Source organism: Haemorhous mexicanus, chromosome 1 (genome assembly GCF_027477595.1).
Source record: "Haemorhous mexicanus isolate bHaeMex1 chromosome 1, bHaeMex1.pri, whole genome shotgun sequence".
Taxonomy (NCBI): Eukaryota; Metazoa; Chordata; class Aves; order Passeriformes; family Fringillidae; genus Haemorhous; species Haemorhous mexicanus.
The window spans coordinates 67,363,078-67,389,837 of NC_082341.1; the positions used below are offsets into that span (position 1 = coordinate 67,363,078).

The 26,760-nt window shown below is 41.0% G+C and overlaps 1 protein-coding gene across 4 annotated transcripts in view; it reads right to left on the reverse strand.

The window, feature by feature from the left end:
• HIVEP1 (HIVEP zinc finger 1) overlaps positions 1–26,760 on the reverse strand; it is a 121,068-nt gene that overhangs the window by 24,085 nt on the left and 70,223 nt on the right. For all 4 annotated transcript variants that reach the window (XM_059852357.1, XM_059852368.1, XM_059852365.1 and 1 more), the window contains one exon: positions 1,886–7,818. In XM_059852357.1, coding sequence (XP_059708340.1) covers positions 1,886–7,818 — 5,933 coding nt within the window. The remainder of the gene's footprint in view (positions 1–1,885; positions 7,819–26,760) is intronic.

A 26,760-nucleotide genomic window follows, 5' to 3' on the forward strand; every position in this document is an offset into this window, starting at 1 on the left:
AATCTGTTTTTCAAGAGGCATACAATTGCTTTGCTATCACAGAATTTCTTCTGAAAGATTGTTCTTCAAAAATAAAACAAACATGACTTGACACAAGGATGTGAGACTTGCCTTAGAAAGACTTGCTCAACTACATACAATGAAAAAAGCTAAATGTTTGTTTCCTTTTTGTTTTTTTTTAAACTTAGCACTATTTAAGAGCAACATCTCATAAAATGTATGAGGAAGCAGACTGGAAAAAAAAAAAAAAAACAGTAAGAGTTTAATCCAAGGCAGCACATTAACATGGAACCAACAAATAGATTCAACCACAGCACTAAAACAAAATCAGCAGCTTGTATGCATTTTCCACAGGGAACATTAAGGATAAAGTTTTGGACTCCAAATGTTAGCAAGCCTCCCACTGATTTCAGCAGGGCCACATTTAACTCCACTGCATTTTTGGCCTTAAAGGTTTCAGCATATCTTCCTGTAATTCTGAAACTACTTCACTTATCACACAGTTTCTCTTGCTATTGCTTTTCCTCCCACTGACAATGTTGTATCTTAGCAAAAAGGAAACAGAAACATTCCAGGGTGACCTCTGACAGCAGCAGATGCCGTCCCTCAATATCCACACAAACAGGGGTCTTTTCCAAAGGCTGTGGAATGTCTCCTCTAGAGTGACTGCTGGCCTATGGACCCTGAATCCCAATGTCTGGGACCTTTTGCTGATGGCAGTAGGACAAATTTCAGTTACTTTTATGCCAGCGCCAAACCATTTCCATGCCCTGAAGGATCATGGAGAAAGGAAGGTCTATGGCTTGGTGGATGCCCTGTTTTTGCCAGCTCCAATGTGTTTGGCACCAAAGACACAGCGTATGCAGTGCAGAGGAAGGAAAAGCACAAAACCATGCTGCACGCTTCAGAGAGCTTTACAACTTCAGTAGATGGCACAATAAAATCCACTGCTGGGTCCATTACAGAGACACAGACACCTGCTGCCATAATGCAGGGCTAAGAGCCACCTTCACCCATGCAGAGCAGTGGTTCAATCATTAAGAACACCAAATCCAGTCTAAACCAAACAGCTTTGGTCTTCTCTGTAACAAAACTGTCCAGCAAATAAAATCTTGATCACATCTGTGCAGCCCCAAAACAGCTAAGGAAATAACAAGAGACTATTTTGCTCTGCCACTTTGGACTCTGGAATGATGTGGTTTTTTATGTGGGTCACAACCTTTGCCTGGATTACATTCCTAAGCACAAGATTTAATGTTATCTTTGGAGCCATATCAATCCAAGAAGTTGTCAGTGGTTTTATGGCAGTGGCAATTTTGTTTAAACCTTGCTATTTTTGTCATTATTTCACACCACTGATTAACCAAGGAGGGAGAAAGGGAAATGTTCCTCTCACAATTAGATGATCAGTGATGGTGAAAACTGTTTTCATGGTGTATCCATGGACACCTGCTCAAGCTGAGTACTCTTTTGAAGCAGAAAATACCCTTATTGTTCTTTCCTTAGCTGAATTTTAAGGCAAAATATGTAATTATGATCTTAAATTAAGTTAGAAATGTTTAAAAAATATTTATATCAGATTTATTTTGTTCTACCCTTTTCAGGACAAAAAAATAGCCAGACACATTCCTGCCACAATGAACACTCAATACACAGATTTAAGCCCTGGAACTAATTCCCATAAAAAATGATAAATCCTTATGAACAGGTTTCCTAATTGAATTATTTAAGATCTTTTTAGCAGTTTGATCCAGCATAATTAGAATAAATAAGCACATCTATGGTATGTGTCATGCATATTACATTCTCTAAAATAAGAAGAAGCATGATTTCCAAAGCAAATCCTCTGTAAATGATCAATATATATCAAACATAGCTTAAGTACCTTGGTCAAGCTGTTCTTCCACTTGCTTGAATAGACCAATACATCAGATCTGGGGTGCGTAGTTCTTGCTAGAGTGTACAGTGGTTTTTCAACTTTTTGTTTGGAATTGAGGAGGGAGAGAGCTACCTTTGTCGACAAACCAAGTGGATTGGGGTTGTTGGGACTAATGGTCCATGTAGAATAGGCAGAGATTTTTTGATCATTTTGCAGCAGGTGCAATGGTCTTCTCTTCATGAGGTAACACCAAGTAAAATTTGTTGTGGTCTTGAGGCTTGGAAATGACAACCTCTGCATTTCTCCTGCATTCATCACAGCCAGTGTCGCTACAGGCGTTGCTTGGCCCGGGCTGCTGATGTGGGTGCCCTCATCACTGTTAGTTGGGGACCTTCTTTCTTGGCTGCTACTTACAGCCTTGAGAAGAGAACTCTGGCTGTTAACTGGAGACAATTCAGAAGGTTTCCTAACTACAAACACTGGTGATGTGGAAGACTTAAGGTCTTCGGATTCTGGTGACTTCTTTAGGGTTTCTGAAATCCCAGTGTCAGATGACTGATGGTCAGGCAGGTCTGAAGTACTGGCCTTGCTGCTTTTTTCATGCTGTGTAACAACATCAGGATCCAAGAGGTGATTTTCAAGAGGCTCTGTGGTGCAAACCTGTCTTACCAAAACTGGTTTCTTTTGCTTACTAGTAGGGTCACTAGATCTAATGTTCAGTGAATGCAATGGTCTAGCATCTGTCATACAAGCAGCTCCACTCTCATCTTTAACACGTTTTTGCTGTTTTTCCATGGCAATATCTAAACTGTTTGCTGGGGAAAGCATTCGTTTACTTGAAGCTGTAACTTCTGGTTGAGGGAAGAGTCCACTTACTGGCACTTTCTGAATTATATTCGAAGAGCTTGACAAATGTGAATTTCTGGTTCCACTTTCCAGTGGTGAATTTTCAAATTCAAATGAATTTGGCAAAGTCCTCTGATGATCTTTGTGAGATTTTGGCAGCTGAGTTTTGCCTTCAAGTGTTGGCACCATCACAACATTTGTTTTGCAGAGGGACTGATTTCCCTGATCCTGGGTCACTAAAATGTGAGGCAGGGGTGTAACAGTTGCGAAGCCATAGGATGGCATACTGCTCTGAATACGGACGGGAACCACAAAAGGAGGAATCTGATGTATCTGACTGCTGCAGTTATTAGGAACAATTTGCTTTAGAGGAGGCACAGAGTACGGATTAGACATGTCAGAGAGTTTTGTCTGCACTTCAAAGGAAGATGTATTCTGGTCCACCCCAACTTGACTTGGACCAGTCTGAGTTGATAAAGTATTTTTTAGCAATTTAGAAGAGTATGGCTGACCTATATGTAATGTTTTAACTTGAAGTTGATACTTAGGAGCAAAACAGTCCTTTTTTTCATCAGGATTACAAGAAAGTGAGTTCATGCTTGCTTGTTCCCCTTGGGCTGATGTTTTAGTAGACGGCTGAGAAGGCTGGTGAGTCAAGGATGGCTGGCCTTGATTATTCAACATGTGATCTAGAGGCTGCTGAGGTGAAGGCAGGCTAACAGGATTACAATTTTGAATCATTGAATGAGGTCTGGAGTTAGTCTGTGAATGCTGAGTACTTGAAGGAAACTCCGCTGAGGGTTTGCCAGAAGTCTGCAGTCTGTGCAATGGCACTGCAGGCACATCTGTGGCATGAGCTGCCTGCAATGAAGAAGTCGATTTCACTTGAGGCTGTTGATTTTCGGGAGCAATATTTAAAGATATTTGTCTTACAAATGGCCCCCTTCTCCTTTCTAGCAGAGGCACATGTCCAGCAGCTCCGTTTGCAGATGACACTTTCAGAGTGGCTACCTCTACAAGTGGGACAGGTTTTGATGGGGACATGCTTCCACAGTCGAAAGACTTACTCCTGTAGTCCACGACCTCCATTGAGGGCTGCGTGCAGCTGATTTGCTCTGAGGCGGCACGTCTCATTTCCCGGTAATGAGGTCCAGGCACTGCCAGTGCGTGTGAGCCAGCAGGAATCATGAGGAATTCTGACGACTTACTAACAGGCTCTGCTTTGGAAGGGTTCTCAGCCTTTAAAGTTTCATCTTTATCAAGTGAAGTTGAGAAACTGGAGGCATGAGACAAGCTACTCTCCCGACTTAGGCTTCTGGAAAGAGTGGAGTCAGTGCTAGATTCAGCAGATGAATGTTCCATTTCAGCCAGCCGAATTCTCTTCTTCTTTGGTGGAAGCTTTTCTGTTGGCAATTTTGACAGCGTTTCGCTGCGTTGTGGCCAGTTAAACCTTTCTGTCTTTTCGGGGTCACTGCATTGGTTTTCTTGCTCTCTGTCTGGTTCTTCTGTGACCAGTATTTCAGGAACCTGGATGTTATGCTGGCGAACGAGTCTGGATGGCTGAAGTGGTGCACTTCTCTCATTAGAAACTAATTGGTTTCCCTGAACTTCCCCTCTAGGTGGTTCTGAGGACAAGGGTTGGTGACGCTGGGGAGTGCTCAGATGAGAGTGTCTGTCTTCTTGGATTACAACTGTATTCAAAGAGCGGTGCTTTGCACCCTTGTTGGGCTCTTGACAAGAAACTGGCGATACTCTTTCAAATGACTCTGATTTCTCAAACGAGCTATTTCTGCTTAGTGAATTTGTGTGCTGTATTACTGAAATGCCAGTCCCTTGTCTTTTCAACTCCACCTTTTCTTGCACAGCTGAACTTGCCTGCTTTTCAATGAGGGAAGCCATCTTTGGCTCAGTAGTCTGATCTGTGCCACGAGCCACTAGCTGAATTTGGGAATTTTGAAGTAGAAGTTTGCTTGGTTGTTGTGATCCTACCACAGTTGTGGCATTGTGTTTTGACAGACTGGAAGAATTTGCTGGCTTGCTTTGGCCTTCTGTGTTCTTCGATGGTACACTCGTATCATTTTGCTGTGGGTCATCATCATCACCAACACTTTTCATTTTCCTTCTTTTCCTTATCTGGGGTGTCTGCTCCCAGACACCAGTTGAAGTTGTGACTCTGTAGTGTAGAATTTGAGGCTGTGTACTGTTCGGAGCAGTTTTGTGCTCAGGCTCTCGGACTGCTGCTTTAGTTTTAGGTCCATGCAACTCTGAACAATAAAATTTCTTGTGGTTTTCAAAATTTTCCAGTTTTCTATATCTGTTCCTGCAGGTTTCACATTCAAACATTGTTCCTCGCACCTGAGGGGACTTCTTTGTTTTTTCTGAATTTGATCCCTGTGCCAGAGATTTGCTCCTTTGCAATAAGGATTCATTTGATAAATTACACCCCAGATAATTTTCTTCTACAGATCGCACGGGTCCAAGACCTTGGCTTTCACCAGTAGAAGAATCTTCTATTGCTGCCTGTCTGACCAGGGTCCGAGGATGTCCACCTTGGTTCAGTGGAGCAGCAGGTCCCGACACAAAAACGTCATCATATAAAGAGCCAATTTTATCATCAAATGACTGGCTTCCTCGAAGAGGATGAGAGGGAGGTATGACATTAGGAGGTACTGCTGAGTAACTGGTGGTAGGCATGGAATTACTTCGTGTTATAGGTAAACAGTCAAGGGACGGTACAGAAAGAAGAAAAACTTGTTTGGATTTCTCAGTGGGTGTGAAAGGAGACTTTGGTATATCAGAGCTTGAGCTAGTTCTTCTTCCCATGGGCTTTAAATCAAACTGGAAAGAATCCTTAAATATGTAAGATTTTGGTGAATCTATGCTTCCTCTTCTTGAGAGAGATGTTCTTCTTGGTTTCACACTATCTAACTGTTTGTCATCCACAACAGCTTCATTATCAGAAATTAACTTTGAGATACGCTCCTCAAGAGTTTTCGTTGCCAAGGGAGGTCGCATTTGGCCAGAGAGAATCAGATTTTTTTCGGCACAAACTGTTTGTACCACTGATGCTACCATGCCACTTGCTCGTGGCACACAGGGCAGATTCTTATTTGGATCTTTCTCAGAGGTCAACAATCCCCTTACAAAAGGAGCTGGAGGGCTCATCGTTTGATCGGCACTTTCGGAACGAGAGAAATAACCGGAATCAGTACTACCTAAACTTCTAGGGCTCAAAAGACATTTTCCTTGCTGATCTTGAGAACCATCAGTAGCCTGTTGTCTCTGGAGTTGAGCATGCACTGGTTGTCCTGTAGATCCTGGCTGTTCCTCCAACAGGCCTGCTTCTACTTTCTGATGCTGCTTTATGTCATTCTCCTTGAATGAGGCCGTATGAAGAGTTGTGACTTTAGAATCTCCTTTTCTCTGTGCTGCAGGAAGCTCAAGTGCTGGCTCTGTCACTTTTGGGCTATCAGCCCTCAACGGAGAAACATTTACAGAATGAACTACTACTTTTGGTAAAGCTGCCCTTACTTGAGGTTCTGCATCATGTAATGAAGAGTCACCTGATAAACAGTCTGTGTTGCTTAATGGAATAGGGCTTCCTTTCTGCAGTGTTTCTGCACTTGAAATGACTTTCACTAATTGTGCAGGTTCCAGTTCTTGATCATCTTGTCTTTCATCTGCAGTGCCTTCATCTTCACTTTCACCGCTTTCTTCCACATCTGAATGAATGCTAAGTGCTTTGTCCGAGTCATGAGATAAGAAGAGACCACCTGAATCTGGCTGCAGGACAAGTCCAAGTTTGATAGCGTGTGCATGAGATTTTTTGTGCTTGTAGAGATTGCTTTTGGTTTTGAATGAAAACCCACACGTCACACAAGGATAAGGTCGCTCTCCAGTATGGGATCGGATGTGCTTTTGGAGAACACTGGGCTTGGCACAGGCCCGATTGCAATACTCACAGACGTATTTCCCTAGCTTTTTAGGCTTCTGGTCTTTCAAGAGGTTACATATTTGTTCTACACCATGGTTTACAACTGATGCTATCTGGGCTGAATTATACACGGGACCTATTGACAAGTGTGTTGAACTTGATGTGTTAATTGACAATGGTGAAGACGAACTAGCTACTAAGGGGTTTTGAGAAAAAACCTGAGTTACAGCGGAAGATGAGGTGTGAACGACAGATGAAGTTACTGCTATGCTGTAGATCTGCTGGAGCTTGGGGTTTTCTTGACTCTGCTGTTGCACCAGTGACCTAGTTAAACTTGGACACATAACAACCTGGTGATTTTGCTGACTGGTTTTAGTCATAAGGTCTTGTGAATGAGAAACTGATTGGCCTTGTGCTTCTCCAGTCTTGGCTGTTGTTGCTACATGCACATTGTTCAACGTACATGGGTAATAGGGAGGTCCAGCTGCAAACTCCTGCTGTGACAAAGCAGACTGATTTTTCACACTTATTGTATTGGACGTGAGACTAGAAGAGGTGCTTACAGTTTTATTTGGTCTCAGTTTCTCTGTCTGCATCCCATAAGGGGAGCACTCTTGTGCTAAGGTGTTCAGTTCAGGCTCCATAGCTTTTAGTAAGACATCGAAAGCAGTACGTGTACACGGGGATGACGTACTGCAATCAACAAAATTAATACATTCATTACTGTCAGTCTTTGTATTACTTGATGAGGAGTTTGAGGGAGGCTTCCTCTCTGCTGAGTTCGGTTGGTTTGCATCAGTATCCCCCGCTGCCTGTTTACACAAATCTAAGGACTGATGTGTCAGTGAAAGCTTTGCCTGCATTGATGTCTCAGATTTGGTTGTTTCAACACTTATCTCACCGCTAAGTGCTCCCCCATTTTGTTTGGTACATTGATTTCCATTTTGCACGGGCAGGTGATCCTGTGCCGCGGCATGTTCGGAGGCATCTGGAAGAGCTTTTAGCGGTGAAGGGTCTACATTTTGCTTAACCTTGGCTTCAGCAGGGCTTCTCAAAGGCGATTTTGGTATTTTTTTAAGATGGTTTTCAGACACAATCTTTTTTCTTTTCACACCCTTAATTGTATCTTGGGTTCCTCTAGTACCAGCATCTGTGATTTCTGTTAAAACACAAAGAGAATAAAAGAATTAAAAAAAAGAATATTCAAACTGGATAATGGAGTATATTTTTTATTTATACCGTTTTACCATCTCTAAGTTTCAACAGTAAGCCCTGGGGCATCAGGAGTGTCTGTCTCTCCAGCCTCCATTACTTTCAGCTAACAGTAAATGTATCTTAGAGAAGATCTACTCTGTTTTCATCTAAAATGAGCAATGCTTTCCAACTGATGCTTGAAGACATTACAAAAGTAATTCACTATAGGAAAAGCTTCAAAGGAAATGTAAGAAAAGGAAGGCTACTGAAGGAATATTTTAGTAACTCCTTTTCAGACATGTAAAAGAAGCCTCTCTCTTGCACTAGTTTAAGAATTCAAATCATTATAGGAGGAAAACTAAGAACCAAGACACATATGTCATGTTTGTCACTTTTTCCATCTCTATGTTCCCATAGTCAAGGAATGAACACAACTTCCTCATGGTTATATTTGTAAGTAGATTTATCATGGAAATGGCACAACCACCCACACCATCTGTCAAATACTGTATTTCAGAGCTCCAATTACTGAATTTCAATAGCATTTCAGATGAGCAACTACTGTGGATGAATAAAATCAGTCACACTTAAATGACTTCCTATTTGTGCATCATGAAACAAAATAAACTAAATTTGAATTATTTCATTACTAGCTACACTTGTTGCTGATTTTAAGCAGATATGCATGCAGAGTTTCAGGGGGGTTGGGAATAGCAAATGAATTAGAGCATTATTCAGCAGAATAATTTTATAGGAAGCACAGGTACTTGTAGACAGTCCAATTCCCTCTATAACAAAAACCACAAATAGACTGAATTTCAGTGTTGATACACAGAAGCCTTTTTTTTTAGTGGATACCCAAGTTACACATCTTTGTCTACTTCAAGTGTATGATAATTTATCAACTAATTTGCTTTTCTTTTACTTCTATCCTAACATAGTCAGAGCCACTGCCTCCACTAGCAGCACTGGTAGGGCAGAGGAACCTAAATATTAAATGGATGTAAATTCATTTTTTTAGGCTTTAACAACTCCGTCATCATGCTGTTAGCAAAGTCCCTACTCGTCTGACTGCCAATACTAAAAGCAAAGGATGAATCTGATACGACTGGAGGGCTGATGGCTCTGGGAAGGTTCAGACACACACATTTTGGGAAGCAGCACTGAGTAACCTCAAGCAGTTTTTCCTGCATGAGTAACTCAGGAACAGAGGTTTATGTGCAGTTCTAGGAGAAGAACAGCCTTACAACAACACAAAAAGGGATTAAATTGTCACAGTCAAGGAGGCATGTGGAAGAATCTCAGACTTCCTGGTACTCATCAACCCTACAGACCCTTGGACTGGCACACACTGTCCCCTTGCAGAAACACCGGCTGAATTCCATACTGTGGTGGGAGGAAAGCCAATGCATTGTGTGCATCTGACAAGAGATACTGCAGCTAATGAATCCAGAGTGAAATTCCTGTTCCATTTAGATGAAATGCATGCCATGCCTAAAGCCTGCCTAGCACAAGAGAATGCAAAGTGACCAGTAGGGGAAAAAAGCAAAGATGTTATGCTTTCTCCATGCCAGAGCACAACCCAACTGGGATGTGTGGTAATGCCAGATACTTGGAATTACAAAACCTAAAATCTGTCTCAATGCCAACTTAATTATACACATATATTCAGTTAGGGTGACTAGATATTCAGATTACTCTGCAAACTGAAAGATTAAAGACTATATATCACACAATTTGCTGGTTTTGGCTGGGGTAGAGTTAACTTTCTGTACAGTGGCTAGAAGGGGAATTACAGAGTCTTGGCTGCTGGCTGGGGTGAAACCACAGCACACATAACTCATTGCAAGTGTGGAATCTCTGCAGAACCTCACCCATACCTCTCCCAGCCCTACTAGGGAAAGCCTACCTATGAAGAGTAAGAGTCTGTTTTGCCACATTCAGCAGTCCCATGAAAGAGATGCTTGAATCCCTTGCCAGAACTACTGGCTCCTAGTTCTGGTAACTCTGTGCTCCTCTTCGGCATCCAGAAAGAAATTTCTGTGGTAATTGTTCACTTAACCTTTAAATGAACTTTGGATTTATTGCTGTATCTTAAAAAACTATTCCTATTAGGCTGGATTTAACATATTCAAAGCCAAGCAGTCTTCCATCACAACGTTTTGCACTTTCCACTGCTTCACAATTTAATAGTGACTTAAACTAATAACTTATCATTCATACTATTAAGGGTGAATTCTTTACAATTCATAGTCTACTATGACTGTTTTTTCTTCACTAACAACAAAAACCAATTTTATACGAATCAAAGAGAAAATAACAAGGTAATTACATAAAAGCACGCTTTTAGCCATGGTTTGGTGATCTCTCTGAAACATGGCCACCTTAATTGCTCATAAGTGATTTGGTTCCTTTTATGCACATGCTGTAGCTTTTGTGCTGTCACAATCACGCCTCCACACCGATCATACTGCCGGTGTTTGCACCGGAGCACTACGGGAAGAGCTGGGCAGATTACACAGCTAGGAAAGTAAGAGTGCCGTGAATTGCAAACATCCAAGCAAATGTACACAAAAAAGACTAAGTTGTTTCATACTGCAGCAACTAACCAATCAAATGATGTGGTGCTTCCTGATATATTGGAATATTCAAAGCTACTGTTTCTAGGTTTCAACTGTACAGTGCCAAAGAACAAGGATACTCAGTCTGCACAATGTACTGGTGAACTGGAAACCAACACAGTTGAAAGGTATAATGTGGCTTACAAAAGCCTTAACAAAAGTAAAAATGTATCTCTAATCTATCAACAAGCAATTAAAAAGATTCACTCACTTTGAATAACAAGATCAGAATTTTCCATAATATCTTTACTGCTTTACTTTTTAAAATGCTGTTCAACACATGCCAAAGTATAAAAATTGTTTGGGAAGTTGAAAAGAAAAGAAAAAAGAGTAAACAAAGGCAAGTTATGCTTGCATTACATATGGAATAAGTATTTTTTTTAGTCTTCACAATAAGTGTGCCGCTTCTATACCAATAAAATTCCAGTTTACAGAAATCATGAGAACTAATTTCTGATTTGTATTTCTGCCTCTACAGATTTTGTGATCCCAGAGATGGAGTCATAGAATTGCTTCAGTGTACCCATCTATAAAATCTTGTAAAATGTACTTACTTGACAACAACTTTACGTGGCTTAAAAAATATTTAAGTCCTGTCTTCTACCCTACTCCTGGATAATTTAGAAATCTTTATTATTCTTCTTAATGGAAATATTAACCTTATGCTTCCTAATAACCAATTTTTTGGCATATCTGGAGAAAAAAAGGAACTACCAACAACTTTGCTTCACTTATTTTTAGCTTGTCATTCTTTTTGTATAAGTCTCTGCTTTGTATTCCCAGTTTATGATGAAGATATTCCACTATAGGTTTCTTAATCTACAGCTACATGATTGCACAAAGGTCAACTGCATCAGTTTTTCCAGAGGCATCAACAAAAGTGGCAGAAAGCATCGGTCCCCAAGTGCTAAAGACTCCTCTGCCTTGCAACTTTCAGGAGTGCGATGACTTGCCAGGGCCTTCTGTGTACCCACATCCACAAACTGACACCGAACAAACAAAAAGAATGTAAAAACATCCTGCTGTGGAAAAAAAGTATGAAGTTGATCTGCTTTTCTTTCTCTCCCTGCCATGCCATGTGCTCTGCTTACCCCCTCTGCAGTCACCCAGCCATTCTCATAATTCAGTGGTAATTCCCCCTTTCCTCTGGTGGTGAAGTGGTATTTCTGAGAACTGCTGTCACCTCAATCAGATGTCAAAAAAGAATCTTTCTCATAAGCTCTACTACATCAAAGAGGATTAAGTTACCCAGGCCAGGAGAAGAGGGGACAATGCCGCTGTGCTCGATATCCCGTTTTTCACATTCCAAGGACACCAGAGCATCTCTTTTGTGCTTTGCCTGGTTGTCTTTGTTCTGCCTGCTCTCAAGATTCTCCACTTAATTCCTTTGCTTCAGTATGAATTCTGCACTCAAAACATGACAAGAGAAAGCTGATGTTTCTAAACATGATTTTGTTCACCTACAATTTCTCTGATGCACTTCGCTCTACGCACAGGAAATAGAACAACAGAACACAGGTGTGATGGTGCAGATAGCAATCTGCAGAGTAACTCACACAGCAAATAAGGGAAGTTATAAGTGATCTGATTTTTTCTTCTAAAGCATTTACTGGTGAACAAGAAAGTGTCTTGACAAAATGATCTCAATGGTTTTGTTTAAGTAACTTCCAGAACTGCCTGTCTCAAAGCCTACATGTTATTATAACACCCACTCTCTTTCTCTCCCTTCTAATAGAGCTACAGGCTTGAACTTAAAGAAAAGAGTAAGAGGGAACCATGGAAGGGCACCACTCCCTTCTCTCTCAGTGCCATCCTGTGAACATGGAGCAAGCAATCACTGTCTATCCCTGCAGTCCAATGAGCATCATAATTTTCATCACATGTACTCACTTCACATTGCAGAAATTAAAAAAATCACTGTTGGCTCCCATACAAAGACCAGAGTTTAAAATCCAAGTGCCTGATCTTTTAGCTCCAAATCCGTACTTTGGCTCTCAGGGCACTGCAAGTAAGACCAAGTCTCTTCTAAAAGTCTTCTAATTGATGTCTTAAATGAACGGCTAAGAGGTTACTGTGACACCCAGCAATGCTAGTGGTCCAAAGATGGAAGGGTCCCCAAAAGAGAGAGACTGTTACTAAGGACCTTATTCTGATTTAAGCTAAGCTTTACATACTCTTAATTTTGATTTCACCAAAACTATCAAAAGCACTCCTCAATCATCTCATTGGGTCTGTTTCCATGAATAAGAACACGATTATGAAATAAAGAAATAAGGAATAATATATTTGCTGGCAAATATAAGGCCACCAGGACTCACATTAAATGCAGCAAGGAATAACTAAATATTCATTTTTTAATAAGTTACTTTTTCAGCTTCATACCACTTCCTATGTGTTAATTACAGCCATAAATATTTCCCCTAACAACAAAAGCTTGACTACATAACCAACCCATACAACTATGAAAATGTTCACAGCCAACAAGTCAACACAAACATTTGAACATGATTAACACAAGCTTAATTTTAAGTACAAAAAAAATTGGATTTTAAAGCAAAACAATTTGAAGAGTTTTATTTCAGTGCCTAATTCCAGGCTTCATGAAGTGGCCAGAGGGTGGTCACTCCCTGTCTCAGAGGTCAGGAGGCAAGTGACAGAACTTGGGGCACTCCAAGCCAGCAGTGCTATTTGAAAAGCCCTGTCAGCAGGATTAATGCATGTTTATGTACTCTTATTACTGAGAATACCAGTCCAGACATATGTAGAGCAGACCCTTAAAAAACACTGGATTTGTATGTAAAGCACATTTTAACATGGATTAGTTAAAAAGAAAAGTAAGGAGGAGCTTTGACATTCAAAGGCTAAAGCAGTATGACAGGGATTGGATCAAGTGTTCATCTGTGCCAACATTAGTCCTTTTGTTCATACCAGCCAACAGCAGATGAGCATGCATAAAGTGAGTATGGCTTCAGGATTTCACACAGTCTGTAAGCACATGATTATTCTTCTTGGTGTTTTTAACAGACAATGATGATATGTGACCCATCAAAGGTATTGTACTGGCTGTCAGGCACAGGTTCCCCAATCCTCTTTCAAGGGTCATTTCCACCAGATTTTTGTACTGGAATGACTATTTTATCAGCATAATTTCTCATTATTAACCAAAATACTAAATATCCTACCAATACAAGCTCCAGGAAAGGTGCACCTGTGTTAATATGTAGTACTTGCACCTATTTGTGTAGTGCCACTAACCTCAATGACAGCACACATTTTTGTAAAGTCAAATTAAATTTTAATGCCCCTACTATCACACCCTGGCAAGCCCATAAAATCAGTGTTTCTCAAGTTCATATATTAAAAGTAATTGTAGAGAAAAATATATATTGATCAATACACACCAAGAAATCACATCCAGTACCTCTACCACTGAGTGAATTTTCCAAACTGAAAACTGGTATTTCATACCATCACAAAACAACTCAGGTGGAAAGGGACCTCAGAAAATCTCAAGTCCAGCCTCCTGCTCAAATCAGGGCCAGCTATGGGATCAGACCTGAGTCCATAGGGCTTTGAACTATAAAGTATTAGAAACCTCCAAGCAGAAGAGTCTACACAGCTTCTGTGAGTAACATTTTCCACTGCTTGACTGTCCTCATGTGGAACAAGCCAGTCTGCATCACTCTTGTTTCAACTTGTTCCTATTGCCCTCATCCTCTCACCACTCTCCATCACGAAGTCTGACTCCATGACAAGCACCTCCAAAACCACCTCTTCTCAAGCCTGAACGAGCCCTGGTCCCTCAGCTTCTCCTCAGAGTGCAAATGCTCCAGCCCTGATGGCTGTGGTGCCTCAACACTGAACTCACTCCAGTTTTCTGATGTTCCTCCTGCACTGGGGGAGAGTGAGGAGCTGCTGGTATAACCAGAGTACCTGAAAGTGGTCTAAGGGTTGCTGAGTAGAGGAAGATAATTCATTCCCCTGATCTGGTCATGCTTTCATCCATGCAGCCCAGGATGCTGTGGTCTCCCCTGCAGCCAGGTATGCTGCTAGTGGGCACCCAGCTTGCTGCCCACCACTCCCCAGGGCCTTTCCATAGAGCTGCTCTCTGGCCTGTCAGTCCCCAGCCTGGGTCTCCTTCTGCCTGGGTGCAGGGCTTTGCATTTGTACTTGCTGAACTACTCCTCTGGTTCTCCACCTAGCCAGACCTTACCACCCTCACCAAGATACAGCAATATTGTGGGAAACAGTGTCCCCTTGTCCCCAGCTCTACAATAGAAGCCATTTTATCATAGTTATCAGAGCTTTCATCAATTCCCATTGTTATGAGATTGGAACAGATAAAGCTGAATGTCTGCAAAGTATTTTTGCTCATATTCATACCCAAGACAGTGCTTGCATGCTTCCAGAGGTTTTCATCTTGTGAAGTCATCATGATCAGAAAACACAACAATGATACTTCTCTCACTACGCCAGGAGCAGCATCCCCAGGAACCCTGCTTTTCTATTTTCCTTTTTGCTTAATTCCTTTTCTCATTTGCGACTTCCATCATGAAACATATCCCACCACTAAATTCTGTTCACATTTCATCTTACTAATGGCAAAACTAACAGGTACCTCAACAAAATCAATGCAATATAAAAACATTCTGCTCATATGGAATTTTGGAGTTTTCAACTAGAGACATTCCAAGAAATACCCATAGTGCTGGCTATCAAAAATAAGCAATTGCTAAGAACTGGCAAATATCATTTAGTAATGTTTAGTAAAAATGGCAAAGTTTAAACTACACAATCTATTGTTTCTACTAATTCCATATTTACAGGAGTGAATTGTAAAGGTATGTTACCTATGAAGGTAACACTGAGGAAAGGAAGAAGTATTTCTTGCCTTTGAGTAATGTTTCCCTGAAATAATAGGCCTGCCTATACTCCTCCTGTGAGGGAGAGAGAAGCCAGTGTGGGAATGAGCAAGGGGCTCCTTAGCCCCCAGGTTTCAGGACCTCCCTCACCAGTGTTTAAGTTGCAAAGTTACACTGAAGCTGAAAGGAGAGAATAATGTTCTGGACTGACTGAAGCTACAGTGAAGAGATACAGATAAGATCCAGTAATTAATTCAAACCATAAACGGTTCCTCCCCAAGAACATACATAACCTCCTAAGTGAAATACAGCAACTGACATGTTTAAAGGTTCCAGCCACAAAGGTGTCCTCTGGGCTAGTCCTCACATATGGTGAAATACCATTGCAAGGGCAGAGCGGATTAGCTTTATAAATTGTGCAATAACATTTTAGCATAAGCAAAGGGAGACACCTTTGCCCCCAGGCACAGGGCTTGGGACTTATCAGGAAGCTCTCCCATGATACAGTTTCATCTCAGTTGTGAGAGCCTGCCAACCCTTGTTTGGCCTTGGGACAGGTAAAGAGGAAATGATAAGCTGCAGTCTGGGGCTGTCTTCCCAGCGGCACCTTTTCAAGTCGTGGCTACTCACATCAAGACACCCTTGACTTCTGATGAGGTGTAAAGGACATAACTGCCCAAGCTAACAAGACCAAGAAATACCTTCTTTAGAGCAGTTTGGTCTCATTTAGTGCATTTAGCACCTCAAGTGAAGAAAGTAACAACCAGCAAATTTTTAGCCATAAAATCAGCATGTTTGATGAGGAAGACCATGAAGATCAAACAACAATAAACATATCACAATTGAGGTAACTGTGAGAGCCTCCACTGAGACATTCCAACGTTCATATGCAAACAGCAATTAAATGCAACACTTGGACACATCTGAAAACCTCTGACCAAAGGGAAATAGGATTTTTTTCCCCAAAAAGAATTAATTTCCTGCCCAGCATGACATACATTAAATGAAACATGACAATTGATGCTGATCAAGATTTCCTACCATTATGGTGTAAGAAACCAGCAGAGGCTGAACCAGTGTGAAGTTTCATAAGACTTGACATTGAAAGACAGAGGAAAAGCAATGCAAAAACAGCAGACACTGACCACACAGGCTATAGTTAATGCCTAACTAAACACATGAATTGGCCATGTATGAATATTCAGCAAAGGCATATACTACAGAATTTTAAACATCCCGAAACAAATTTAAAATATTTACTATATTAAGAAGCCCTATGACATTCATGTACTGGCTCTGCATCATAGCCCTTTAACAGCTCTATCTTCCTAAACTACACAGAACCCTTCATACCAAGGTAAGAAAAGAAACCACATTTTAAGTGCTGTTAAGATAAAGCACATTGACTATGAGTAAGTGGCGAGACAATGCTATGATAATTCACATTACCAGCAATCACAGCCTAAGAAGTTCTTTCTTGCTTGGGCACTCCAAAGACAAGCAAAAAGACAGGATGCCTCCCAAAAGGCATATTCATGAGCTCCAAGTCAAAGCCAAAGCAGAAACCAGTTCCACCTAATTATCTATGTGAAAACAAAAGCTACTTAAATATAAATAGTTAAAGAAACTACACTGCCGGAAATTAACTATCTCAGGGACAAAGAAATTTCCCTTGAGTTTCAGGCAATGTTGTCAACAGTTTCACAACTAAAGTACTTGTTTTTAATTTAAGGATATCCAATTGTTACTGGAAAGTCAGGATTTGGCTAGCAAATTATTAGAACATCTTCCATCTCTAACACCACTGAAGAAGGAAGGCCATGAAAACAGAATGACAGACAGGCTCATGAAACAGCAGCCAGTTTAAGGGTTTTCAGCAGAGAGCAACTGCTACATGGTCAGATGAGACACTGAATACAAAATATCCAAACATGAGTCTGGGGAGAAAAAAACAGAAATGAAAGGAACAAGATGTTAACTAAACCATCCCTGCACATAATGATGCTCAAACAGAGCAAGCTCCTTAGTCACATTCTCTGCATTTCTTTAACATAATCTTCCATTTGAAAAGCAGGGATCAAATGGAGCAATTTCCATACTGCGTGTAGCAGCTCATTAGAAATGAAGAGTAGGAAAAAGCTCACACCTAACAACCTTATTCAAAGACAGAGAAAGGACCAGGAGGTTTGGCAAAAAGAGTAGGAAAAGTCCCATATAGAAGGTCTTTCTTTTGAGACTAAGTGGTGCTATGAACACGACAGAAGTAGAGTAATCAAGTCCATTTGACTGAAACCTAAATGTGAGAAATGTCCTAACCAAGGAATATCCAGATTGCAGTTTTGTCATGCTGCAGGTGGAAATGATGATCTCCCCAGGGTAGGTTTCCTTCAGCATCAGTGGGCAGCCCCCAATTCCGAGCTACTCAGAGTCCTTACCCCAGCCTCACCTGCCCTTTATCCATAAATGTGCAGTCTCTCTTTTTGCTCTCTCACACATCCATATGTTCAAGGAGATTCCTAGGAAAGGCTCCATGCAGGTCAGCCCATAAGCATATAGTTACCAGAGAGTGGTACATTTCATCCAACTCATCACTCATCCATTTATATGTTATATTTTCCCTTCCGAAGCAGACCAAAGGAAACTAACAACTCCCTGAGCTAAGGGAGTATCAGGAAAAAATGAAAAAAAACTCATTACTCATATGCAAGGCAGACTGCAAGGAAGCTAACAAGTAAAAACCTTGCATTTCCACAACTGGCTTGCTACCAGTTCACATCAGCTAAAATTAGCACCCTATTGAATTCACTACGCGTGTGTGTAGGTATGCTCTCAAATTAGCCAGTTTGTTAGCTCAGCATCCTCCCACCACAAAAATGAGCTTGTTCTGGCCTCAGATTCTATAAAGTTGAAAGAAATCCTTCTATTCATTAAAGCAGGACTAAGCTCAAAATTTTGCTGTGTCTGAAAATATAGCCACTGATTTAACAATCTACTGTACAGTGGATTTGGAATAGATTCTTTCCATTTACTATCAGGAAGATGCTTTCCCAATGATTGTTTTATAATGTTAGTTTGTAAAATGTCCCTTTGAAAATTATACTTGCAGGTTGGAATCTCTTTTGCTGAACTGTCACTCAGAAATTTTGCCATACTTGTCAGAAGAAGTCAAAATACTATCACTTTATTATCCCATTAATGTTTTAACCAAGTTCTCATAATAGCTCCAAAGGATGAAATTTTCAATTTAAAACTGTAAATCTGTTTGTCTGCCTGTCAAAACAACACCAGCTCTTGCTATGTCTAGCACCAGCAGTGGATATACCAAGCAGATTTCATCTGCTAGTTGTCTAAACTAAATGTACTAACAGAAGAAAACTAAAATAGAAATAACAGACACAGACATTGACTCACAATGCAGGAGGTCTACAGGAGCCAGAAAACTTCCCTGGGTTAAGCCCATATTCTAACGTTGTCTCTCAGAGCACAGAACACATAAACATCCCCATTTTTATCAGTTTGTCCCCACTGGCTAAGTGGGGACATTAAAATGTACTTAACCGTTGAAGACAAGAGCAAAGAAAAATGAGGTTAAATGATATCAGAGACTATTTCTGTTCCTACAGAAGTCAGGAGAGTTTTCTCACTGCTCTTCATGGGCAGAAACCCCTGTATTGAATGTGCTTGAAAACAGAAGGGACCTTTCAAGTTGTCACTGTTGTTATTAGCAGCATGCAATGTTCCTTCAATGTGAAAACATCAGAGATTTTAAGAATAGATGTGACTTTATGAAAATGTGAGATCTTGTATGATATGAGCTACAGACATGAATAGTTCCTGCATTAAGCCAATCATAGATGTCTGAGCTGATGTAAGTATTTTAAGAAGACATTTCAGTCTTGAATGAAAGCCTTATATATTGACACACAGAGAACAATTTAAATAAACCACCACTCATATAGATGTATTGACATATTTAAATGTAGATACAAATACTTAATGAAATCAGGTATCAGGAAAATGCACAAGTGAATTGCTCGAAATCTAACTGCTAAGTGGTAGTTTTCAACACTTGGAAAGTAAAAACTAGGTAGTTCTGGTGTATGTCAACAAAAAAAAAAAAAGCTAATCCTCTCACCAGCATTAAGTAACAAATACGACAGTACTGTAATGTGCAATTTCTGAAGATTATTTACATTTATTTCTAGCCCATAGGGTTGCTGAAGACAAGGATGAGAAGATGAAAATAATCAAATGAAACTCTGGATCTTGGTTATGTACCTTGTCCAAAAAGTAAGGCAGTTTCCTACAAATACAAAATGGAAAGAAAATGTTTTGGACTAATGATACTACACTGGTACCACACAGCAGCAAAGAATCCAGAAAGCTCCTGTGCCGGCAAACCTCCTAGAAAAATTCAAGGAAACATCTGAGGAAGATGACGTCACACTAAGCAAGTAAATCAAAACATGTAAATTGTTTAGCATCCCATTTCCAGATTTTTGTCTGATACCTCCCCTTCTCATTCCACTTTCTATTTCTCCCAAGTGAAAGAATACGGTATTGACTGCAGCTGTCTGGCTGTGCTCAGTGCTAGGTTTGATAAGCCTTTGAGCAATCCAGTCTAGTGAAAGGTGTTTCTGCCCATGGCAGGGGGTGTGGAAGAGGCTAGAACGAGATGACCTTTAAGGTCCCTTCCAACCCAAACCATTCTATGATTCTGTGATGGCCTAGGGAACAGGGCACATCACCAGCAGGGCTCCCACCTGTTTTTTTTGGAGAGGTGTAGTGGCAGAAGGCAGGAATGGGAGTGCCTAGGAGGAGGGGAGAGGAGGGAAGGTACCTGTCTGCTCCTTTGGGGCCAGATGGTGGGCTGGTGAGAGTCATCTGTAAGCTGGGACACGACAACATAAAAACAGCAGCAATCTTTAAGGTAAGACATATGCAATGCTTTGTTTACTAAGCAGAATGCTGGTATATTTATAATAATTGATTTCTAACTCCCTCTAAGATTTTGTCAACAACATGCATTCATGTAACAAGAGGAATGATAAAGCAGTGAGAGTTTGTAAAAACTCTCAAGATACAAAATATGTCTACCAGGAATCTGCGGAAGAATATATATTTGTGAACTAAAGTCTCATGCTCACATTTATAAAGACAAATCTTCTCACTTAAATCTCAGTGCTGTTCAGTTTACTAGAAAAATAACATCCTGGGTAAAAAACAGCAGATGGGCAAACAAGGTAAAGGGCATTTAATTTCGGTTGCCTCTCCTCCATGCCAAAACACTGCTTTGAAGGGACTGCAAGTGTGGGAGGGGAACATATGTGCATGTGGATTGTGCATCTCAGAGAGTACTTGGTGGTGAATGCAATCTCTCCTTTCTTTCCTCTTTCTATGCACGACAGCTCAAAGGTCCACTCACTCCAGGAGAGGTTCCACACAGCTATAGCAGGACTGAAGGAAGCAAATGGAGAGTAATATTCTGCATGCAAACAGTGACTACAGAGCCACTCCACCAAACACTGCTTCAACCTTTAGGCTTCAGAGATGTTATAGATGGATAATGAGGTGATTGGCTCTCGCAATTAAGGGATAACTATTGTGTGAATATTAAGAAAAACTTTATTGATGTATAGTTATTGTAGTTTAGATGTCCTCTGTTCTCTCCATAGCTCTCTCTCCCCCCCCCCCCGCCCCGTATTGTTGCCATCAGACAGCTGGGGTTGTCTAGGACAGGTAAAAAGAGGGGGGGCACATGTGTCCCTTGCATGGGGCAGTTGGGAATGGAAAAGCTTGGTGCTTAGGGGGTGCAGCATGGCAACACCTGATCTCCAACCAAATTACAAGAAAGCAGTTTCCACTGATAAATGGCAAAAAGAGCCTGACAGACTTTTGGAGGGGCCAGGGCTGGCTGATGCAACCCCCAGGGGTATAAAAGATTGAGCATTCATCTTGAAGATGAACCAGTCATGTGGTATCCATGAGGGCAGTTCCCAGCGCTGTAAACTTTTCCTTATATAATCCTTTTGTTGTATTTTTGTAAAAGTTTAATAAACCTTTTTAAATTTTCAAAGTGAGCAGTTGTTTCTCACAAGAGACAGATCAGCACCCATTGAAAATTATGATGGACACTTCAGGCAGCTCCATGACAGAGGCTGGAAATAAAGGGGTACTTCAACAGCACCCCAGAGTTGTTTGGATCTTGCTGGAATCCAAACCAGGGCTTTGAATGGTTCTGTGGAGGAGGTTTCTTGTGAGCACTGACAGAACCTCCGGCCATTTGAACAATCACCGATCAAGTCAAGCAAAACTCTTGAGTCGGCCAACAATGTTTCTGTATCTCAAGATAAACGTGAAGAGGCTCTACTAATATCAAAGCATAGGACTCTGGAAAAGAGCTGATCTGCATGAAATTCTAGTACTGTCTCAGGGACAAACTGCAGTACCTCTGAAAGGGAATGCTATCATCAAGACAGATCTGCCACAACTGGCCTCTGGAATACATGAGAGCAACTCAGAAATTCAACTTCACAGACTAGAAAGTGAAGAGCTATGCTGAGGATCTGAAACTGATGACACAGAAGAATGAACAGCTTAGTATTTAAATTCCTGCATCTCCAGCTGAAGGCAAGAAACTGAAAAAGCTCTTTAAGGAATGTGGAAAGGATGGAGTGAGAAACTACACCAACTTGACTGATAAGCAAATGACAGACTAAAATAGGTACTAAACAGACCTTAGCACAGACCCTTTAATTCAAATGAGTACTCCATAATGAGTACTCACTATCAGAACTGACAAACTGCAAGGGACCAACATAATGCACTGACCTGAAACTTAAGTAACAGCTTATTCCTTTCTGCTATTTATGGCATTGCCTTTTCTGGGGGTGAGACTAGGTGTGCTGCAACAAACAGCCACAGCAACATGGATCCTCATCATTCATGCTATGGAGCACAGACCTTGAAGGAAAGGTGTTATTCAAGAAGTAATTATTCCCATGCTTCGTCTGAATAAAGTCAGCTGCAATTGTTGAGGTGGCATGTGATACAAATCCTCAAATCCATAAAAGAAAAAAAAAAAAGGCTTTTCCTTGAAGCTAGACACAGAGATATTTTTCTGGGAAGAAATCAGGAGAAGAGACTGGCAGATGCCTGTATACCCTTAAGAATGTCTGGAAGTATGAGCTCAAGACGGATTTGTTATACCATATACAGCCTGCATAGACAATCAGTAACCTGTTTAAAGTTTTACCTATTGAATAGGTACAGACAGTACACTGATCTCCCCCTTTCTTGCATGTGCTATTTATAGCTGGGATAGAATCAAAATTCTTCGCAGAGGCTTATAGGGAGCTGTGTTTTGGATTTGTGCTGAACACAGGGTTGGGGATGTTTTCATTACTCCTGACCAGGGCTTGCACTGTGTCAGGGCCTTTTCTGCTCCTCGCACCACTCCACCAGAGAGTGGGCTGGGGGTGCACAAGGAGTTGGGAGGTGACAAAGCCAGGACAGCTGACCCCAGCTGACCCAGGAGATACTCCAGACCGTATGGCATCATGCTTAGCATGTAAAGCCAGGGGAAAAAGCAGGAAAGAAGGTGGACAGGAGGAATGATGTAATTTGTCACTGGACAAATGGCAGTGGACTTCTGCTCCCCTGTAGATGGAAGAACACCTGCCTGCTGGTAGGAAGTGGTGAATGAGTTATTAGTTTTGCTTTGCTTGAGTGCCTTTTGCTTTATCTATTAAACTGTCCTTATCTCCATCTACTTTTCTCACTTTTACTATTATGATTCTCTCCCCCATCCCACTGTGGGGGAGTGAGCGAGTGGCTGTGTGGGGCTTAGCTGCCAGCTGGGGTTAAACCTTGATACTGCAGAAAGTCAAAAACTTGATCAAACAATAGGCAGCAGCGTATTCAGAGAGATGAATTCACACCTGACTAACAACTAGGACAGCCTGCAAGTCTAAACTCCAATGAGGCTGATGAACACATTCATGTCTCCAGTCCATCACAGACCACCCTATAGCCTGAGGACACAACAATCACCATGAAGGAGAAGGAGAATGAAGAAATCCATCTTCATCTTACCCAGAAATTTATCATTGACCCTTTTGGTGAAACAGCAAGAAGCAGTTACCTGAAATGATGGAGTCCAAAGAGCCAGAGAGACCCCAGGATTGGAAGGCAATACAGAGTACACATCTGTATTGCCTACCAATGAGATGAGAGGGTCCTTTTGGAAACCTTTAATCGATTTTCTGGCAAATCTTGGTGCTGCTAGAGTTTGTCACCAACTTGAGTGTTTTGAATGTTCCCCGAACATCCAAAAGCAGAGAGAGAGAGATGTAGGTAGCAGACAGCATTGCTGACACCAGGTATGGAGAAAGCCAAGTTAGTTCCACTAGTCCTAAGGAACACAATGGCAGTGTTGGTAGTACTGAAGTACCTAGCACCCAGAGCGCTGGGACAGGCAAAGAACTGCTGCAGTGGTTAAAGCAGGAAACAAAATGCTTACAGCACTTCAGAGGCTGGACTGTCTCTGAGGATGACCAAATCTGATGCCTCTGTGGTGATCACAATCTGACAGAACTTGACTTGTCTGGAAGGGAGAAGACAGAGAGACACCCTTGGAATGGCTTTCTTAGGAGGATGGCCACTGGCAGATCAAAGATAAAGCAGCTGCATTCACCTGAATGTTTTCCAGCCCACAATATCCACCAAGTCCCACACCACAGAAAACTTCAACTGCATTCTCAAGGAGAAATTTTGTGTAGCTCAAGCTTACCATCCCAGATTTTAAAGAATATCATGTGGAGCAAGACCTTCTCTATCACATTAATTAAACACTGTACATGTGTCAGAAGACAAAATTCAGCCCCAAAATAGGGGCACACCCAGGGGGTAAAAGAGCATTGGGAGACAGCAGCAAAAGCAAGGAAAAGCACAGTTTCTCCGCCTGAAAATTCAGAGTGGCAACAGACCAGCAGAGAGAAAATGAAACTACATGAGAATTAGCCACCTTCCACACTCGCTGAGCAGGAAGCTGAGCACAGCCCCTAATCAACATGTTCCTGATCTCAAGTGGTTATTTGAATAAAGGCCACTTGAATAATTTGTGGACTATCACTTCAAAAAACAAAAAAGCACTTGCAACTTTATACTAAATAACTAAATTGCAAACTTGAAAACTATGTCTGCCCATTTACTGCCTCATTTGTGCTTCAGTCCTACTCCAATTTGCACTTAATTGGATTACTATAGCTAATGGCAAAATGAGGTGTTAAATACATGTATTTCTGTAGTCAATTAAATTCAACTTAAATCCTAAACATGTATAAAGTTATGACTGATCAGTGCACAAAGCAGAAACTCAGCACGAATAAACTTATGAAAAACTCCTCCCCACAAATACATAGTGCTACTGACAGCTTCTCTGACAGAGCAACACTTAACTTATGATAAATTCCACAAAATTACATTTCTTAATCATTTCAGATAGGAAATAAACAAATCTAAAGTAATCTAGATGAACTGAAAACCAAAATAAATTAACCAAGAGGAAAAATATACAGTCATACTTCACACGAAACTGTATACACAGGATTGCGATTTACAATAACTTATGTGAATATGTGCATATTTTTGTTTACTTGTTTTCCTCAAAACATGTATTTCCTTTTTTTCAGCAGCCTTCAGAGTCTAAAGCTTCAAATAAATAATTTTATTTACTTCATATTACCAAGAATGTGATCTATTCAGGCATTTAAGTAACTAAAAAAACCCCACAGGGGCAGAGGGCAGTTTTAATTTGAAAAGAGTAACTATTACCTCAGTTATTTATGTATCAGCTTTCAATGTAAAACTTTATTTTTCGATTTCCAGCCATAAGAATTTAGGCAAGAAGCCAAAAATTAAGTCAAATCTCTCTTTGATTCTGAGATGCTTGAAAGCTGAGTGCTACCACCACATAAACCTTTGTAACCCCATCCCTTTCAGAGTACACTGCTAAGTTTACCCTGGAGAATTTATCTTCCTTTATGCAAAGATGTTACTGGGCCACAAGTGAGAACAAATGCCTGAAAGCAGAGGTTAGCTTGCCTTTAGCTTGAACACATCCATCACAAAAAAATCATCCAAAGCAGTATTAATGTTGTGAGACCAACAGCAACAAGGAAGCTGTACCTTACGTGCCAAGTTTTTCACGTTTGGATGACAATACCACTTATGTATGACACGCTAAATAGAAATACATAAGAAATACTTACTAGAAGGTCTAGTTTGTTTAAAAGTTTCTGCAAACATTTGAAGGTCCACTACCTAGCCACTTATGTTTTATCTCTTTCACCTTTTACAAATACATAGAGCAGTCCTGGTGTACTCATATGAGACTGTTTATAATGAACATCTTGAAATATGAAGCCAGCTACAAGTTTGGAGAGAAAAAAGCTGAGCAAAACATGGACAAGATTTATAAAATTGTGAAGGCAGTGGATAAGGTGAGTGTAGAACTGCTATTTAAGGATTCACAGTGCTTGAGCTAGGGCTGTTTCCTGTTGAAAATGGAAGGAAAATTGGAAATTGAGGAGAAAAGATAAAATTTGTATTTTTAATCTTATTGCTAGTGAACTACTGCAACTTGCTGCCAGAGAATGTTGGGTGCAAGTAGCATTTAATCAACTGTACTCATAGATAACAGCTCCATGAATGTCTAGATAATAAAGGGATGATGCACACATCCCTAAATTCAATGTATGTGGACTTCATAAGGGGAAGACACTAAAGAAAGTGGCCAGGCTTATGTGGTATCCTTAAACAGTACATCCTACTCCCTCCATTGGAGGCCAAACGCTGGGCCAGAGAGACCCTGCTGAGAACCACTTGAGTATGTCTTCTGCTCTCTAATCCTTAAAAAATTTTGAAGTTGTTTTGAAAGATAATAAACCTTCCAGGACAGAGCATCAACAATTTACAACACTGTTAACAATGTGTCACAGGCCACCACCACTGAAAGGTGAATGCCTACCCAGAAAAAGTCAAAGCACTGACACCAGATACTAGAAAATATCTCATCTGCTAAATCCAGCAGCTCAAGAGAAGTGAGGCTGCTGCTGCTCCATGTCCCCAGATCCAACCAGCAGCAAGGCTGAAAATGATTTCCCAAGAGGGATATATACACAGATCAAACACACACCCCCCTATACATACGTCCATATATACAGCTGGACATACAGATCCTGGACAGACAGTCTGAGCACTCCTACCTCATCCTGCTCCTTGATCTGGCTAAGCAGGGCAAAGGTCCACTAATGGAAATATTTCTATGCATCCAAGGTGGATCTCACTAGCAGCTTGGCTCAGCCACCTCTGGATCCCAGACTCCTCAGTTGTTGCACCTGGACGTATCAGCCCTCAGGGCTG